Source organism: Sander lucioperca, chromosome 2 (assembly GCF_008315115.2).
Source record: "Sander lucioperca isolate FBNREF2018 chromosome 2, SLUC_FBN_1.2, whole genome shotgun sequence".
Taxonomy (NCBI): domain Eukaryota; kingdom Metazoa; phylum Chordata; class Actinopteri; order Perciformes; family Percidae; genus Sander; species Sander lucioperca.
The window spans coordinates 44973617-44993616 of NC_050174.1; the positions used below are offsets into that span (position 1 = coordinate 44973617).

General features: G+C 48.7%; 2 protein-coding genes across 4 annotated transcripts in view; both read right to left on the reverse strand.

The window, feature by feature from the left end:
- Nucleotides 1-659: 659 nt before the first annotated feature.
- cfl2 (cofilin 2 (muscle)) lies at nucleotides 660-4063 on the reverse strand. The gene is made up of 4 exons (XM_035998548.1): nucleotides 3914-4063; nucleotides 1871-2178; nucleotides 1346-1422; nucleotides 660-992 (listed from the first exon to the last, which is right to left on the reverse strand). The coding sequence occupies exons 1-4, from the start codon at nucleotides 3914-3916 to the stop codon at nucleotides 880-882; spliced, it is 501 nt and encodes a 166-aa protein (XP_035854441.1). The 5' UTR covers nucleotides 3917-4063; the 3' UTR covers nucleotides 660-879.
- A 3696-nt stretch (nucleotides 4064-7759) lies between these two features.
- Nucleotides 7760-20000, reverse strand: part of baz1a (bromodomain adjacent to zinc finger domain, 1A) — a 31380-nt gene continuing 19139 nt past the window's right edge. For all 3 annotated transcript variants that reach the window (XM_035998560.1, XM_035998551.1, XM_035998557.1), the window contains 14 exons: nucleotides 19882-20000; nucleotides 17246-17466; nucleotides 16455-16585; nucleotides 15243-15388; nucleotides 14579-14724; nucleotides 14396-14467; nucleotides 14181-14263; nucleotides 13903-14067; nucleotides 13436-13647; nucleotides 11628-11777; nucleotides 10207-10376; nucleotides 8691-8893; nucleotides 8439-8526; nucleotides 7760-8282 (listed from right to left, as the gene is read on the reverse strand). The exon at nucleotides 19882-20000 is cut by the window's right edge and continues 120 nt beyond it. In XM_035998560.1, coding sequence (XP_035854453.1) covers nucleotides 8104-8282; nucleotides 8439-8526; nucleotides 8691-8893; nucleotides 10207-10376; nucleotides 11628-11777; nucleotides 13436-13647; nucleotides 13903-14067; nucleotides 14181-14263; nucleotides 14396-14467; nucleotides 14579-14724; nucleotides 15243-15388; nucleotides 16455-16585; nucleotides 17246-17466; nucleotides 19882-20000 — 2085 coding nt within the window. In that variant the 3' untranslated portion in view covers nucleotides 7760-8103. The remainder of the gene's footprint in view (nucleotides 8283-8438; nucleotides 8527-8690; nucleotides 8894-10206; nucleotides 10377-11627; nucleotides 11778-13435; nucleotides 13648-13902; nucleotides 14068-14180; nucleotides 14264-14395; nucleotides 14468-14578; nucleotides 14725-15242; nucleotides 15389-16454; nucleotides 16586-17245; nucleotides 17467-19881) is intronic.

The window sequence follows — 20000 nt, forward strand, 5'->3', positions numbered from 1 at the left end:
TCTGCTTCCTGTAGTGTGTCTTTACAAAATAAAAGTGCGCTCTATCTAACTGGCGTGACGGTTACATTCAGACTGAAAGTAAGGCGGCGGCCGGGCAGCTAGAGGGGCGTGGCGAGTCCGACAGGAATGAGCGGAGGTAAACAAACGTGACGTGTTTCAACACTAAGTGCTCCTTCGTCTCTCCTCCCTCCGGGCGTAGTGCGACGAGGAGGAGAAACTACACTTTACAAAAATAAATAAAGTCCAACGCATCAGGACCCGTGGGCGTGTGGGAGGCAGCGCTCCACACAGGTGGCCGCTTCTGGCTCCAACAGCGACTTTTTGGCAAAACTCTGGCTGAGAGAGAGACAACTAGACTGGCTGAGAGAGAGACAGAGAGAGAGACAGAGAGAGAGAGACAGAGAGAGAGCGACAGAGAGAGAGAGAGAGACAGACAGAGAGAGAGAGACAGAGAGAGAGAGAGACAGAGAGAGAGACAGAGAGAGAGAGACAGAGAGAGAGAGAGAGAGACAGAGAGAGACAGAGAGAGAGACAGAGAGAGAGACAGAGAGAGAGAGAGAGAGACAGAGAGAGAAAGAGAGAGACAGACAGAGAAAGAGAGAGACAGAGAGAGAGAGAGAGAGAGACAGACTCTGGCTGAGAGAGAGAGACAACCGTCCTGTTTTGGTAGTGTGTGTGTGTCACTTCTGGGCGAGCAGAAGTCATGGCAACAACAAAGTGGGAGGGGCTTGCATATCGTTAAGTTAATGAGATCTCCTTCATCGTGGAAAAAGCAAAACGAACAAAAAGAAAACGGAGAGGCCTAGAGACGCTAACCCCTCGGGGACAGAGCGGGAGGGGGGGGGGGGGCGTGGCTCCGCTCTGCTCGCCGCTGTGACATCACAGAGGCTTCCCCTCCAGAGACACCACCACGTTCCCGCCAAGCTTCTCCGCCAGCGTGGTGCGGTCCTGGATATCATCCAGACCGTTGACCTGCCACTCATGTTTGATTCCTGGAGGAGAGACAGACAGGTCAGAGAGACAAGACAGGTCAGAGAGACAGTCAGGTCAGAGAGACAAGACAGGTCAGAGAGACAGACAGGTCAGAGAGACAGACAGGTCAGAGAGACAGACAGGTCAGAGAGACAGGACAGATCAGAGAGACAGACAGGTCAGAGAGACAAGACAGGTCAGAGAGACAGACAGGTCAGAGAGACAGGTCAGGTCAGAGAGACAGACAGGTCAGACAGACAGGTCAGAGAGACAGGTCAGACAGACAGGTCAGAGAGACAGACAGGTCAGACAGACAGGTCAGGTCAGAGAGACAGACAGGTCAGACAGACAGGTCAGAGAGACAGGTCCCTACCTGTGAACTTCTTCTTGATGGCCTCTTTAGAGCTGGCGTAGATCATCTTGCTCTTCAGCGGAGCGCCCTCTGGAGCCCTGAAACAGGAAGTGATGCGGTCAGAATAGGGTACTGTGTAGTAGATAGAGTACTCTGTAGTAGATAGGGTACTGTGTGTACTGTGTGTAGTAGATAGGGTACTGTGAGTACTGTGTGTAGTAGACTGGGTACTGAGTGTCCTGTGTGTAGTAGATAGGGTACTGTGAGTACTGTGTGTAGTAGAGTGGGTACTGAGTGTCCTGTGTGTAGTAGATAGGGTACCGTGTGTACTGTGTGTAGTAGATAGGGTACTGTGAGTACTGTGTGTAGTAGACTGGGTACTGAGTGTCCTGTGTGTACTGCGTGTACTAGTACCAGAAGATGAAGACCAGGTCTGTGTGTACTGTGTGTACTAGTACCAGAAGATGAAGACCAGGTCTGTGTGTACTGTGTGTACTAGTACCAGAAGATGAAGACCAGGTCTGTGTGTACTGTGTGTACTAGTACCAGAAGATGAAGACCAGGTCCTCCTTCTTGGACTCCTTCGTCTCGTAGGTGGCGTCGTAGAGGCCGTAGCGGCAGTCGTTGTGGGGGAGGAGCTTGACGAAGCAGGCGTAGGGGTCGTCCACGCTGTCCCCGATGTCTCCCACCAGGATCTGCTTGCCCTCCTCCACGATGATCTTCTTCTTGTCTTCGCTCAGACAGAACAGGACCGCCTTCTTCCTCATCTTCACCTCGTCCTGGGACGAAGACTTCCTCACCTTCATGTCGTTGAACACCCTGATGACCTCATCATTCACGGTCACGCCTGACGCCTGCAGACCACCAACAGAAACACAGCACAGACTCAGACCACCAATAGAAACGCAGCACAGTGTAACTGACACACACACACACACACACACACAGAAATACACACACACACACACACACACAGAAATACACACACACAGAAATACACACACACACACACACACACACACACACACACACACACACACAGAAATACACACACACACACACACACACACACACACAGAAATATACACACACACACACACACACACACACACACACACACACACACACACAACTAACGGTACCTTTTAGTTAAAGAGTAAGATCCTTTTAGTTTAACATGGAACAGCCCCGAAATCACCATCACCAAACCCACCAGACTCCATGTAAATAATCAGGACTTTTATCATCGTGAAACACACTTCATTCAAAGTGGACAGAAACTAAATCAAACTATCAAAAGCCGTCTTTGTTCATCTTTCCACTGTTCCAACAATCACCACTCTGGTTTGGTTGAAATAAACCCTTAATTCACCCATTTACATGTGGAGATATGCTGGCTCTATACACGCTAAAAGTCCTGATTATTTACATGGAGTCTGGTAGAAATATGCTGGCTCTATACACGCTAAAAGTCCTGATTATTTACATGGAGTCTGGTGGGTTTGTTGATGGTGATTTTTTTTAAATTACTTACTTACTTACTTAAGTACAAATTTGGCATTCATACTTAGTATTTCTATGTTATGCTACTTTATATTTCTACTCTATCCTCTTATTTGTCCACAACTCAAAGATATTGAGTGTCCTGTCCCAGAGGAGAGAAGACACTAGAACAATATTCATATTTAACAAGCTGACATCACACAAGTTTACCTGTTTTATCATAAACTAAATGACTCAAACTGAATAATAGATTATCAGAATATTTGGAGATTAATTTAATAGTTGACACTGACATGAATCATTGCAGCTGCTGGTTCAACTGTTTAGTTAGTTAGCTAGTTAGTTAATGAGACTAGTGATCTGCCTGTAGGCCTTCAGACTGCAGAATCACTGTCTGTCTCTCTCTCTCTGCCTGTCTGTGTCTCTCTCTCTCTCCCTGTCTGTCTGTCTCTGTCTGTCTCTCTCTCTGCCGGTCTGTCTCTCTCTGCGTGTCTCTGCCTGTCTCTCTGTCTCTCTGCATGCCTACCTGTCTCCCTCTCCCTGTCTGTCTCTCTCTCTCTCTAACTATCCCGGACTAAATCCAGCCTCATGAAGTCCTTTAGCTGAACTGGTTTAGTTTGGTTTAGCGCGTCCTGCCGGTGTGTTTTAGCCGGGGTCAGATAGTCTGTCCCGGCTAGTGCGGGCCGGTCAGCCCACAGCGGGACTAAGATGGCCGCCCCGGGCTACACGGCCTGGGGGCAGGCCCGGCCCAGCCCGGCTTGGCTCGACCCGGCTCGGAACAAGAACCGTTACATGGCTAAAACTAGAAAACCTTCCGTTAACGTCACCCGATTAAACCCCGCGTTTCTGTGTGACGTAATGACCGAATAACGGTCGCAGTAACGGACCTAACGGTAACTAACTGACGAACTGACAGGAGCGCGAGCGGCAGCCATGCTAACACCATGCTAACGCTAACATCATGCTAACGCTAAGAGCCGAGCCACATAACGGTCCACGGGAGACCCGCAGGACCCGGATTAAACACGAGCCGGGCTCTGTAACCCGGCTTAGACCGGGAGGGGACAGTCTCGCGGAGCTTCTCACCATGTTGTCCCGGGCTCTGTCCGCGCTGCTTATCCGTCAGATCGGGGCTTCTCCGGGGTGAAAGGTAGCGGGGAATGTGGCCGTCCGACCGGAGGAGGAGGAGGAGGAGGGAGGAGGAGGAGGGAGGGGAGCAGTCCACCGCCACTCAGCAACTCCCCCACGTGCACTGTAACCCTGCGCTTATTATCCAGACATTAAACGTCAGAAACGTCAAAAAGAAACCTGGAAAAACCACCATCATTTTGTCCAACTGAAATAACAGACAAAAAGTGACTAAACAAAGTCGAAAAAAGGCGACAGAAATGTCGGAGAAAACTTCTAGAAACAGTGGAATGTGTCCAATGAGAGGCCACCTAGATACCCTAACTCACCCAGATACCCTAACTCACCCAGATACCCCGAACTCACCCAGATACCCTAACTCACCCAGATACCCCGAACTCACCCAGATACCCCGAACTCACCCAGATACCCCGAACTCACCCAGATACCCCGAACTCACCCAGATACCCTAACTCACCCAGATACCCTGAACTCACCCAGATACCCTAACTCACCCAGATACCCTAACTCACCCAGATACCCTAACTCCCCAGATACCCCGAACTCACCCAGATACCCCGAACTCACCCAGATACCCCGAACTCACCCAGATACAGATACCCCGAACTCACCCAGATACCCCTAACTCACCCAGATACCCTAACTCACCCAGATACCCCGAACTCACCCAGATACCCCTAACTCACCCAGATACCCTGAACTCACCCAGATACCCTAACTCACCCAGATACCCTAACTCACCCAGATACAGATACCCCGAACTCACCCAGATACCCTAACTCACCCAGATACCCCTAACTCACCCAGATACCCCGAACTCACCCAGATACCCCGAACTCACCCAGATACCCCTAACTCACCCAGATACCCTGAACTCACCCAGATACCCTAACTCACCCAGATACAGATACCCCGAACTCACCCAGATACCCCGAACTCACCCAGATACCCTAACTCACCCAGATACCCTAACTCACCCAGATACAGATACCCCGAACTCACCCAGATACCCCTAACTCACCCAGATACCCCTGAACTCACCCAGATACCCTAACTCACCCAGATACCCTAACTCACCCAGATACCCCTAACTAACCCAGATACCCCGAACTCACCCAGATACCCCGAACTCACCCAGATACCCTGACCTTACCCAGATACCCTAACTCACCCAGATACCCTGACTCACCCAGTAGAGCTTAGATCGGCCCAAAAAATCCAGGGTCGGGTTACTTTTATATAGCCTATATATATATATTTATAATATTTCTGATTATGGTATAGCTATCTCCCCACCCAAATAGGATAATAAGGTAATGGAAAAAAAAAAAAAAAAAAAAAAAAGCTTGATCAAGGGCCCGGCCCGGGCCGAGGATGTGGCGGAAAATAACGGCCCGAGCCCGACCCGAGGTCCGGTCGGGCTCGGGCAGAGAATCTAAATTCTATCACCCAGATACCACGAACTTACCCAGATACCCTAACTCACCCAGATACCACGAACTTACCCAGATACCCTAAATCACCCAGATACCATGAACTCACCCAGATACCCTGAACTTACCCAGACACCCTAACTCACCCAGATACCCGGCAGGTGCTTTAGGACCTGTCAATCAGGACAGCTTAGCAATGCTAAGCTAACCATGCTAACACTGGGGACATTAAAACAGACCTCAACTTGTTTTGGCTGTTATTTTCATCTTACACTGAAGGGAAGGTCTGCAGACTTTCAACCAGTGTGTGTTTCTCTGGTATGTCTCTGTGTGTGTGTGTCTCTCTTTCTCTGTGTGTGTGTGTGTGTGTGTGTGTGTGTGTGTGTGTGTGTGTGTGAGTGAGAGAAGACCATCAGGCATCAGCTGGTTATAAAAGTTATTTTATTTTTACACAAGAACAACAAACAGCATCAGGAAGCATCTATCAGTCATAAATAAAGACAATGCAGAACTAAATAAATATGCAGCGGCTCCAGTGTAGTGTACAGCTCCACACACACACACACACACACACACACACACGCACACACACACACACACACACACGCACACACACACACACACACACACACACACACACACACTAACACCACAGAAAAAGTCAAAGAAAAACTGCCTAAAGCAAGAAAATGTTGCAGTAGTCAAAAATACAAAAACTACAAATCCACAGAGGCCACAGCGGCTCAGGCTTCTTCTTCTTTTAAAGGAACAGTTCCACATTTCTGAGCCATTAAAACCTCATGTCTGACCTTTATGCTAAGCTAATCTAAGCTAAACACACCCTGACTCAGACTAAATGAGACTAAATGTTGAACTGTCCCTTTAAGGCTCATTAACAGATTTCCACATGCAGCCTGAAACCTTGTTGCCACGGTGACGCTCTGCCTAGGTAAAAACCAGCGTTGAGAAAATAGTTTTTATTCAAATCAAAAATGTTTGTGTCCCTGAGCGAAAAAACAAAAAACGGCCTGATGAAAGTTGATTTCAATTAATTGTCGGTACGAAGCTGAACTTTTAGTGGTTTTTACTTTTCTCTGCATCTCAGTGTCTCAGTGTCTGTCTCTACGGTCTCTCTGTCTCTACGGTCTCTCTGTCTCTACGGTCTCTCTGTCCCTACGGTCTCTCTCTGTCTCTACGGTCTCTCTGTCCCTACGGTCTCTCTGTCTCTACGGTCTCTCTGGTCTCTCTCTGTCCCTACGGTCTCTCTCTGTCCCTACGGTCTCTCTGTCTCTACGGTCTCTCTGGTCTCTCTCTGTCCCTACGGTCTCTCTGTCCCTACGGTCTCTCTGTCCCTACGGTCTCTCTGTCTCTACGGTCTCTCTGGTCTCTCTCTGTCCCTACGGTCTCTCTGTCCCTACGGTCTCTCTGTCTCTACGGTCTCTCTGTCTCTACGGTCTCTCTGTCTCTACGGTCTCTCTGTCCCTACGGTCTCTCTGTCCCTACGGTCTCTCTGTCTCTACGGTCTCTCTGGTCTCTCTCTGTCCCTACGGTCTCTCTCTGTCCCTACGGTCTCTCTGTCTCTACGGTCTCTCTGTCTCTACGGTCTCTGTCTCTACGGTCTCTCTCTGTCTCTACGGTCTCTCTGTCTCTACGGTCTCTCTGTCCCTACGGTCTCTCTGTCCCTACGGTCTCTCTGTCCCTACGGTCTCTCTGGTCTCTCTCTGTCCCTACGGTCTCTCTGTCTCTACGGTCTCTCTGTCCCTACGGTCTCTCTGTCCCTACGGTCTCTCTGGTCTCTCTCTGTCTCTACGGTCTCTCTGTCTCTACGGTCTCTCTCTGTCTCTACGGTCTCTCTGTCTCTACGGTCTCTCTGTCCCTACGGTCTCTCTGTCCCTACGGTCTCTCTGTCTCTACGGTCTCTCTGTCCCTACGGTCTCTCTGTCCCTACGGTCTCTCTGTCTCTACGGTCTCTGTCTCTACGGTCTCTCTCTGTCCCTACGGTCTCTCTGTCTCTACGGTCTCTCTGTCCCTACGGTCTCTCTGTCCCTACGGTCTCTCTGGTCTCTCTCTGTCCCTACGGTCTCTCTGTCTCTACGGTCTCTCTCTGTCTCTACGGTCTCTGTCTCTACGGTCTCTCTGTCCCTACGGTCTCTCTGTCCCTACGGTCTCTCTGGTCTCTCTCTGTCCCTACGGTCTCTCTGTCCCTATGGTCTCTCTGTCCCTACGGTCTCTCTCTGTCTCTACGGTCTCTCTCTGTCTCTACGGTCTCTCTCTGTCTCTACGGTCTCTCTCTGTCTCTACGGTCTCTGTCTCTACGGTCTGTCTCTACGTTGTCTCTGTCTCTACTGCCTGTCTGTCCCTACGGTCTCTCTACGGTCTGTCTCTGTCTCTACGGTGTCTCTGTCTCTACTGTCTGTCTGTCTCTACGGTGTCTCTGTCTCTACGGTCCTACAGCACCACAGGAATGTCTGCTACATGTTGTCCGTGAAAGGCAGTAAAGGAGAATCTACAGTTTCATCAACTCACAGTAACTGAGAACTGGTTTCCAGAAGCTCGGTGGAGCTCTGGAGGGTCCAGCTGACCTCTGACCTCTGCAGTCCTGTTGGGATTGGCTGCTGGCGGCAGGGGTCAGAGGTCATCTGGAGGGACCGATCAGCAGAGTGGACGGCGGTGAGGTCAGAGGGTGCGTTTGGTTCAGTTTCGGGTGCGTTTGGCAGGCGGAGCCGGGCTGCTGCGCTCTGATAGGCCGAGCCTGCTGAGCTCCGATTGGAAGAACTGCTGCAGGCGGAGTCCGGCCTTCGCCTCGTTGGTGTGACGAGGGTTATACTGGAGACAGTTACCGAACATCAGGCCCACGTCAGAGACAAACTCACCTGCAGGGAGGGGGGGAGAGAGGGAGGGAGAGAGGGGGAGAACAGACCATTACATCATCAGTGCTAACAGACCATTACATCATCTCTACTAACAGACACACACACACACACACACACACACACACACACACACACACACTATAATGATGTTCTCACCTGCTGTCTGATATTCACAGTTGTTGACTTTCTCTCTGATGGTGCTGAGAGCGATGGGCTTCTTGACGATGTCATAGTAGTCAGGGACCTGCAGACAGACACACAGGTAGATCTGTAACCATGACAGGTGGATCCAGTAGGGGGGTGTACCTGCGGGTGGGTGTGTGTGTGTACCTGTGTGTATATACATACATACATACGTGTGTGTGTGTGTGTGTGTGTGTGTGTGTGTGTGTGTGTATATGTGTGTACCTGTGTCCTGGATACCAGCTTCATGAAGGGCCAGCTGTCTGGGTGTCTGACCAGCTCCACTACCAGCTGCTCACAGGCTGATAACTCGTGGACGCCATGGTTACGGCCGGAGGAGCGCCGGCTGGACGAAGACGAGGACGAGGATGCTGGGGGGAGGACGGGTCGGAGGGGTTTGGGAGGCGGAGCCACGTCTGGGGGCGGGGCTGAGGGGGGAGAGACGTTACTGATGTTTAACAGGAGTTCAGTCAGATAGGTTTTAGAAGTGAGCTCAGAGTAACTTCCTGTCTGTGTGTACTGTCATGTCACAAAAGATGAAAACCGGCAGCTGATTGGACGAACGCGTCACGTGGGTCTGGTTTCTCCAGAAATTCACAGCGAGACTGTCATGGCGGCTCGTTCAGAATATGATCTCATATTGGACTAAAATAGTTCACCGAAACGTGTTTCTGAAAACATTTGAAGAGAGAAATAGGCCGTGCAGCTGCTGAATCTGTCTTCATTTCAGATCAACAAAGGTCAGTTTAGAAGATTTTACTCAGATTTTGAGTCACTAGGGCTGTCCTCGACTAAAGAAATTCTTAGTCGACTAACACTTATATGATTTTGTCGATTAATGGATTAGTTGATGTAATCGACAGAGCTGTGCTCTTTGAGAGGTGATTAAGACTAGAAAAGCACAATATAAATGTAGTTAATTTACCATCTGTAAAACCGACTTTCTCCACAATTAATCCTGTAAAAGCACCACTTTAAATCTGGTGTTTACCAGAAATGTGCTCATAAGTTTCTTGGAAATGAGTAATTAAGCATGAATAAGGATAAAAAATGACTCATCAACTAAAGAAATCTTAGTCGACTAAGACCAAAACGACTGATTAGTCGACTAATCGACTAAGAGGTGGCAGCCCTACTAGTCACGCTCATCCCGCTCCCCGTTTCTGGTTAGCTCTCCACCAATCAGATGGCTCATTGAGTCTGACTGCCGGCAGTTCCCGCCCCGCCGATTATACATGTCAAATCAGCCAAAATAAAGACAGACGGCCCCTTGGACGGCCGACGGCCGTAAGGCCATATGGTCAAAATTAAATGTTTAATAATAATGTAAACACTATAACAATAACTTATTTCACTAGTAAATTGCTGATGAACGACAAAAACAACCACCAGATAGGAAAAGGACATTTACAATAAATTTGAATGCACCACGAGGCTGTAAATTACCAGTTTCATTGAACGCACCGTCTGTGTTTTTCTGACAGCAGCAGCTGCAGATTGTTACATCCTGGTGTGGAATCCTCTACAGTAAAACACAGTCACACTTTACACCGTTTAGAGTTAGCTGTCAGCGTTTTAACCGTGTTTAATCCAGCTACTAGCTAGTGGTAGGCTAACATTTACCTGTCAGCAGGTGTTTGTGTGTGCTGATTGGTTGTTTACCTATCAGCAGGTGTTTGTGTGTGCTGATTGGTTGTTTACCTGTCAGCAGGTGTTAGCTGTGTGCTGATTGGTTGTTTACCTGTGGGAGGTCTCTTGCGGTTCTCGCTCTGACCAGGTGAGGTTTTGGCGTTTCCGTTGTGGATCTCGTTGCTCCGACGGGCGCTGCTCCGACTCCCGGAGCGCGGCGGAGCTTTACCTGCAGACGAGGTGGCCTTCACTGGGGGGGGCGTGGCCTTCTTACCCGACGACCTGGGATTGGACAGAACTTTGATCAGAGCTGCAAGCTGGATTACAAACTTTAAAGGTGCTGTAGGGAGGACTGTGAAGATCCAGGACTTAGCCTAAGAATTTGAACATCAACAACTTCTCAGTCCCTCCCCCCTTTCTGCTAAAGCCCAAACTGTCTCCTAAGCCCCTCCCCCCACAAGGGAGAATGGATGCGTGTGCATGAGCAGTGATTGACACGCAGTTAGACACCCCCACCTGGCCCTGATTGGTGCATCTGAACAGTTAGACACCCCCCCCTGGCCCTGATTGGTGCATCTGAACAGGGAGCTGTGGATTTTTGTAAATCTCTCTCCAGGCTGTAGGTGGAGCTGGATTTATTTTAATGACCTGCTTCATGTAGTTCTACTGGAACATAGGGTCAGTTTCAGCAGATATGACAGAAAGGTAGTTACTTAAGCCTGGTTCACACGGAACGATTTTAAAATTGTCGGCCGATTCTCCAATCCTGAGAGACTCCACACACGGCGATATAAAATCACGGTCTAACAGTTTTGGTCGTACAGCGTGTGGTGCGCAGCACACGGCAAAATCAACATCACACACGAACCGAGCATTCCCAGGTCAGACAGGAAATCTCGCAAAATCCCTCGAGATCAAACGTGACTTCAGAGTAAACAATCATGGCGGACGAAGAGGATGCAGTGGCGATAGTTTGTAGTTTGTTTTTAACCGAAAAAAAAAACGTTATCAAAAGAAAAGGCGACGGTCAAAGAAGTGGAGACAACGCCAGCATGGACTATACTTGCTCTACTTATCTCCGACGTCCACCGGACTTTCTGGTGCGCCGTGCCGCCGCCTGTTTTGATGTTGTTTCCCGGTGCTTTCCTCGCCGCCTCGTCACCTCTCTTTCTGATTGGCTACACGCCACAGTCCACAGGCTGCGTGCTCGTTTGTCCCCGGGGGACACCACACACGAGGAGGAATCGGGCCAAAACAATCCAACATGTTGGATATCCCCGATTTGAGATGGGAGCGGTCCCGACGTCCTTCAGAGCAGACGAGAGCAGTCTTAACACACCACACACGGCAGGAATATCTGATCAGATTATTTTACCATAATCAGAGCATCCTTAAGATTGTCAGAAGGGGGGAATCGGGGCTAAAATCGGCCTAATTATCCTGCCGTGTGAACCAGGCTTTAGGCTACCTACTGCACCTTTAACTACCGTTACTGGATCACAGCTACAGTAAAGAGATTCAACAGATACTGACTTGGAGGCTGAGGAGTTTTTCCCTGCAGAGGCAGCAGTGCTGTTCTTAGGCGTGGCCTGTTGACCTTTGGGCGTGGTCTGAGTCTTGCCTTTAGGGGGCGGGGCCTGTTGAGTCTTGCCTTTAGCAGGCGGGGCCTGGCTCTTCTTGGTGCTGCAGAAGTTGAGATAAGAGGAGAAGCTGTTTGAGACTGATCTCAGTCAGAGCTGAATATTTGAATATTCCTTCTAAAGAACACAGATCTGAATATATTTGAATATCTATTAGTGTGGTTTATGTCCACAAGAGGGCAAACCAAAACAACGAGACTGACATCTAGTGAAGGTACTACTTCTACGTTCAGACTGCAGGATCAAGTGGCCCAAATCTGATGTCTTTGGGGTCAAGTGACCAGCTCAGACTTCTTCAGAAGTAGTGTGGACACTCAAATCAGATGGAGACCACTTCCATATGTGGTCCTGAATCAGACCCAGATCTGATGGAGACCACTTCCATATGTGGTCCTGAATCAGACCCAGGTCTGTGGCCGCGGTGTGAAGAACCAAGGAGGATCTGATGTCATCAGGGCAGAGAAACCACTGCTGTGCCTGCTTGTCTCAGAGGAAGTGTAACGTCAACAGCTCCGCGACCCCTTTCACCTCTCCATTAACATCATATCACAGTGAACGCTGTCTGCATCAAGTTTTGAAAAACTGAAACCACTTAATCAGCATCACTGTGACTGTGTGTGTGTGTCTGTGCGTGCGTATGTGTGTCTCTGTGTCCATGTGTGTGCATATGTGTGTGTGTGTGTATGTGTCTGTGTGTGCGCGTGTGCGTGCATATGTGTGTGCGTGTGTGTCTGTGTGTCCATGTGTGTGCATATGTGTGTGTGTGTGTGCGTGCGTGCGTGTCTGTATGTGCGCGTGTGCGTGCATATGTGTGTGCGTGTGTGTCTGTGTGTGTGCGCGTGCGTGTGTGTGTGTGTGTGTGCGGGTGTGTGTCTGTGTGTGCGCGTGCGTGCGTGCGTGCGTGTGCGCGGGGGTGTGTGTGTGTGTGTGTGTGTGTGTGTGTGCGTGCGTGTGTGTGTGTGTGTGATCCGCTCTCTGTCAATATGCAGAGAGGACAGATAAGCTTGCACTTATGCGCTCAGATGCTTTTGGAACCGAAAGATAAATAATTTTTCGATACTCACAGGATCCGGGCATTTTTTTCGGTGCCATAAAAGTATCGCCGTTCGGTGCCCAGCCCTATTCTAGGAAGAGAAAGAGGCTTATGCTACTCTTCTTTCTGAATTCCCCTAGAACCGAGCCATGAAGCTATTTTTCCAAAAGCCAAGAAGAATAAAATGCACACAGCAAGGCTGCTAACGTTGCCACTGAGGCAAAGATGCAATTAGTTTCATTATGAATGGTTTCAGTCTAGACTTTGGGTCTTGGTTTCCTGATGAAGAATGCCTTTGGTGAGGGAGACCTGGGTTAGATTCCCACCGAGATACATCAACCAATGTGTCCCTGAGCAAGGCACTTAACCCCTAGTAGCTCCAGAGGCGTGGTACCTCCGATATATATATAGACATTTTAAGTTGTTTTGGATAAAAGCGTCAGCTAAATGACATGTAATGTTAAAATTTCTTGTAAAATTCATTTTGTAGACCTGTTGTAGATGTTAAGTTCCCTATAGTTCCTCAAAAATACAGGTTGGTTGTTCAGACAGAGCTGCCCCACTGCTGAAAAATATCCTACAGGAGGCACTGTATTTGAACTTCTAATACTTGTTGACAGCCCTGATCTCAGTGCAGATGGACGATATTTAAATATTTCCACCCTTACCTCACTACTTCCTCTTCTTCCTCTTCTGACTCCTCTTCTTCCTCCGATTCCTCCTCTTCCTCTTCTGACTCCTCCTCTTCCTGTTCTCCGTCTCCCTCCTCTTCCTCCTCCTCCTCCTCGTCGTCGATAGAGGAGCGCTGACGTGACGGCAGGCGGCTGGATCTCTGTTTGGGTCGACAGTCTGGACAGAACCAGTCTCCTTCTGGAACCGACTGAGACAGACAGACCAGGTTTTATGTTAGCATGATGCTAGTCTGGATCAACGCAAGTACATTTCTTACAGATACCTGCTGCTATCTGGGTCTCAGGGGGCTTTCACACCTGAAAGTCTGAACCAAGGTCCGGAGTACCTTGAGGCGCGGCCTGAGACAGTGGGTGTGTTAGCGTACCTTGAGGCGCGGCCTGAGACAGTGGGTGTGTTAGCGTACCTTGAGGCGCGGCCTGAGACAGTGGGTGTGTTAGCGTACCTTGAGGCGCGGCCTGAGACAGTGGGTGTGGTGTCCGCGGTCGCAGCCGTCACACAGCAGCATGTTGTCGGCGTCTCCTTTGCGTCGGCAGATGCGACAGCGAGCGTTGAGGATGGAGCGAGACCAGAGGACGCTTCGCTCCAGACTGGACAGGTGAACAAACACCTGGACACACACGTCTGCACGTTAATCTCACAAAACACACACATACACATATACACACACACACACACACACGGTATCCAACGGTTACACATGATCAACAGGGCAGAACTGACCTGAGACAGACTGGAGCAGGACTGAAGAGACTCCCTCCATCGCTCCAACACCGTCTTACTGACCCGACCACTGTCACTGCCATCTGACAGACAGAGAGACAGAGAGAGAGAGGGACAGACAGGTAGGCAGACAGAGAGAGAGACAGACAGTCAGAATCAATTAATCTAGGAATAATTTCATTAGATTTAGTCTCTTATCAAACAGGAAGTCGTACCTTCACTGGCCTGGTCCTCGTCTTTCTTCTTGTTCTTCTTCGTCTTCTGATCTTTCTTTGAGTCTTCATCACCTGTGTATGTGTGTGTGTGTGTGGGGGAATCAAACCATTAGGTTCCAGTAGCATGTAGCTAACAGGTGACTTCTCCTGAGTATTATGGTCTGTTCCTGGAGAGAGACTCACCCAGCGGAGCTTTGAGGAAACGCCTCTCGATGCCTTGCTCAATGTGAGCGAGGGCCTGAGCCAGGACTCGTACCGTGCTGCTGACCACCTGAGGTGTCCCGCTGCCGCTGCACGCCGCCATGCTGTCAGACTTCAGCTCCTGCAGCCTGTCACACACACACACACAGAAAGAGAGAGAGAGACACACACACACGCACAGAGAGACACACAGAGAGACAGACAGAGAAACACACACACACACACACACACACACACACACACAGAGACACACACACACACACACACAGATTTAAGATACATAGAAGCATACCCGCTGTATGACAGACTGCGAGCAGATGGCGCCCTCTAGCTGCAGCCAGAGTTGTGTCTGATCTCATGTTCAGGTGTTTGACTTCTGGTTTTTATCATTTTAGTAACTTTAAGTTCAACGGGTTCAGATTAAAGAGATCTAACTCAGATTTCAGAGGCCTAACAAGAAAAAAGATGCATTCAATCCCCGTACATCTTAATTCTTTAGTTTTCCAGTTCAGTCAGTTCGTTTATCAATGTGTAAAACAAAAGGACACATTATTGTGTCTCTGTCTGTCTGTGTATATGTGTCTGTCTCTGTGTGTGTGTGTGTGTGTGTGTGTGTGTGTGTGTGTGTGTGTGTGTGTGTGTGTACCTGTCTCTGGCTCTCAGCTGGGCAGGTGAGTCCACCTCCATGGCGTCCACTCGTCCGTTCATCCCTCCGTTCTCTCTGCCGTCAGAACACAGCAGCTCGTAGTTTCCTGCTTCCAGCGCCGAGCGCCACACCTGTCTGTCCATCACCTGATCACACACGCAGAGAGAGAGACAGGTTTGTGGGAGAGAGACACACAGAGAGAGAGAGAGAGACAGGTGTGTGGGAGAGAGAGACACACAGAGAGACACACACAGAGAGACAGAGACACACACACAGAGAGAGAGACACAGAGAGAGAGAGACACACAGAGAGCGAGAGAGAGAGAGAGAGAGAGAGAGAGAGAGAGAGACAGAGAGAGAGAGAGAGACAGAGAGAGAGAGAGACAGAGAGAGAGAGAGAGACAGAGAGAGAGAGAGAGAGACAGAGAGAGAGAGAGAGCGAGAGAGAGAGACAGAGAGAGAGAGAGTGTCTCTGTGTGTGTGTGTGTTTGTGTGTCTCTGTGTAGTAGAGCTTAGATCGGCCCAAAAAAAAAAATCCAGCCCGACCCTACCCGAGCCCGACCCGACACATTAACTGTAATTATGAGCCCGATTTAAACCAGACAATTTTTTAACACGTGGGCCGTTATAACTGACGTTCTCAACTACAATTCAGAATCTGTTTAGAATAATACAACAAGGACGAAGCTGTAAACTGCTGTTAGTTTATTCAGAATGGAACGGATCGCAAATGATCTGAATGAAGAAACGTAAAAAATAAGAAACAATGATGAACAACATATTGTTGTCACTGCCCACGACTTGTTTAAACTGCTTCCATACCTCCGACTTTCCTCCACACTCGCTCAAAGGTAATTCTCCTGTTTTTCTTTTGTTCTTTACATCTTCAAGCTCCCGGTGTGATGCGTGTGAGAGGAGGAGACTCCGCGCATGAAGTGCTGCATTTAGTAACTGCAGCCTAACTTTTGTACACATTTGTTACTTTTATATATATATATATAATATTTCTGATTATGGCATAGCTTTCTCTCCACCCAAATAGGATAATAAGGTAATGGATAAAAAAAAAAAAAATTGCTTGATCAAGGGCCCGGCCCGGGGATGTGGCGGAAAATAACGGCCCGAGCCCGACCCGAGGTCCGGTTGGGCTAGGCTCGGGCTCGGGTTGAGAATCTAAACTCTACTCTGTGTGTGTGTGTGTGTGTGTGTGTACCTTCAGAGTTCCCAGAGTTCCCTGGTGTATTCGGTCCTCGATGTCCAGCAGCAGGTCTCTCAGTCTCCCCTCCATCACAGTCTCAGCTGCAGCAGTGCATTGTGGGACAGAGCGGGACGACTCCGGATCATCTGGACAAACACAGGAGTGTTTACCTGTCTCTCTGTGTGTGTGTGTGTGTGTGTGTGTGGTACCTGTGTGTGTGTGTGTGTGTGTTACCTGTGTGTGTGTGTGTGTGTGGTACCTGTGTGTGTGTGTGTGTGTGTGTGTGGTACCTGTCTGTGTGTGTGTGTGTTACCTGTGTGTGTGGTACCTGTGTGTGTGTGTGTGTTACCTGTGTGTGTGTGTGTGTGTGTTACCTGTGTGTGTGTGTGTGTGTGTGTGTGTGTGTGGTACCTGTGTGTGTGTGTGTGTGGTACCTGTGTGTGTGTGTGTGTGTTACGTGTGTGTGTGTGTGTGTGTGTGTGTGTGGTACCTGTGTGTGTGTGTGTGTGTGTGAGTGTGTGAGGTACCTGTGTGTGTGTGTGTGTGTGTGTGTGTGTGGTACCTGTGTGTGTGTGTGGTACCTGTGTGTGTGTGTGGTACCTGTGTGTGTGTGTGTGGTACCTGTGTGTGTGTGTGGTACCTGTGTGTGTGTGTGGTACCTGTGTGTGTGTGTGTGTGTGTGTGTGTGTGTGTGGTACCTGTGTGTGTGTGTGTGTGTGTGTGTGTGTGTGTGTGTGTGTGTGTGTGTGGTACCTGTGTGTGTGTGTGAGTGTGTGTGTGTGAGTGTGTGTGTGTGTGTGTGGTACCTGTGTGTGTGTACTTGTTGCCAGCTCCTCTCTCCAGCAGCTGAGTCAGCCTCTCTCTCTCCTGCAGCAGCGCCTCCTTCAGGCTGCTCTCTCTGTGACCTCGGGGGTTCAGAGCCTCGATCAGCTGATCCACCTCCTCCACCGAGGCGTAGAAAGACCATTGGTTGGGACGTTTGACTGGCGGCCCACAGGTGTGGAGGGGGGCGGGGCTTGAGCCGGCACTATCCAGGAGGAAGCTTTCATTAGAAATCTAACTGAACTCCTCATATCTGATGAGGTTTTTGCCCAGATCAGCTGTGAAATGAGTCGCTGTGAACACACCATTACTACACCATTACTACACTACCATTACTACACCATTACTACACTACCATTACTACACTACCATTACTACACCATTACTACACTACCATTACTACACTACCATTACTACACTACCATTACTACACTACCATTACTACACCACCATTACTACACCATTACTACACTACCATTACTACACCATTACTACACTACCATTACTACACCATTACTACACCATTACTACACTACCATTACTACACTACCATTACTACACCATTACTACACCATTACTACACTACCATTACTACACTACCATTACTACACTACCATTACTACACCATTACTACACTACCATTACTACACCATTACTACACTACCATTACTACACTACCATTACTACACTACCATTACTACACCACCATTACTACACCATTACTACACCATTACTACACTACCATTACTACACCATTACTACACCATTACTACACTACCATTACTACACCATTACTACACCATTACTACACCATTACTACACCATTACTACACTACCATTACTACACTACCATTACTACACCATTACTACACTACCATTACTACACCATTACTACACCATTACTACACTACCATTACTACACTACCATTACTACACCATTACTACACCATTACTACACTACCATTACTACACCATTACTACACCATTACTACACCATTACTACACTACCATTACTACACTACCATTACTACACCATTACTACACTACCATTACTGCACCATTACTAGCGTCACTGTGTCCACGTTCGGACACCACCCACTGCTATTGGCCATATTCAGTTACTTCCGACCTGACGTACTTTCCGGTCTTTTCACGGTACTTTACGTTTCTGTCACCAAAAATGTTAGCAGAATTGATCTATACCCAACTAATGGCGCTTTTCCATCACATGGTACCAGCTCGACTCGCCTCGACTCTACTCACCTTTTTTGGTTTTCCATTATGATAAATAGTCCCTGGTACCTGCTAACAGGTACTTTATGTAGTCCCTGGTACCTGCTACCAGGTACTTTATGTAGTCCCTGGTACCTGCTAACAGGTACTTTATGTAGTCCCTGGTACCTGCTACCAGGTACTTTATGTAGTCCCTGGTACCTGCTAACAGGTACTTTATGTAGTCCCTGGTACCTGCTAACAGGTACTTTATGTAGTACCTCCTCAGTCGAGGTTCCCAGCGAGCTGAGGCGAGCCGAAAAGGTGATGTGAAAGCGACAGACGGGGGTGTCCTGAACAAACCCGCTATTTTTAAACAGTTTAGCCAGCTGTGTGTATTTTTTGCTGCCTCCAGCTTCTTTAGAAACTAAATGTGTCTTCTGGCAACAACACACCTTCCACGTTCTGTGTGTGTGTCGTTAGGTCACAGCAATTTACTGCGGCGCCGCTTGTTTTCAGTTCTGCGGAGGCTCCAGCAGAGCTTTCACCGTAGCCTAACTACACACACACACGGAGAAAGCTCTGCGTGGAGCCTCCACAGAACTGTAAAACAAGCTCAAGTGGCCTGATGTTATACTTGTGCGCTGGTGTGTGCATCGATACGGCATAACGACCAGCCACGCTGAGGCGGGACTAAAATCTGCAATGGAAAACGGACGCACAGCGTGTCGAGTCGAGGCGAGTAGAGTCGAGGCGAGTCGAGCAGGTACCATGTAATGGAAAAACGCCATAAGAATCTACGTATGAATATTCCTATATGTATATCGACATTTAGAAGTTCTAATTAGTATGAAAGGGACTTTGATGATGAGGAAAAGAAGTAAAGGCGGTTTTATAGTTCTGCGTAGAATCGACGGCGTGCCCCCACAGACCCCTCAGCGTCTACGCCGTAGCCTGATGTCACCTCTCCAAACATGTAACTACACGCCGCTCGGCCATGGCGTGGTAGCGTTGCATCCCCCCCCCCCCCCGGTAAAAGAACTCGTGCTAATAAAGCTGGTGAAAGAGTGTTTCCATCCAGCGGCTTTAAAGCCAATAAAAACCTGGGAGTAATGACCTCACATGCTGTTTTGCGGTCCTAAATCTTAATCGCAATTCATTATTTATTTTAGATTAGATTTATTTATTTTAAATAAATAAATAAATCTTATTTATTTATTTATCTTATCAGCCGTATATCGATCAAGATACAGTCCGATGAGACCGACCGTATTTCATTTGAGTCGATATTCATGAAATTCAATAGAATTTGACTGTTTCCATGAGGCATTTTACATTCGATATCACTTAATTCAGATAAAAACGTGAATGGAAACATAGCCAGTGATGCTACACATAATAAGCCCACCTCCCCTCAGCTGGCTCCTCCTTGACGTCCTCCTCGTCCTCCATCTTGGCGGTGGCGTCTGGTGCAGGTTTTGGGCACGGCAGCAGCATGTCCTCCGTCAGGCCGAAGCAGTCGTCCTC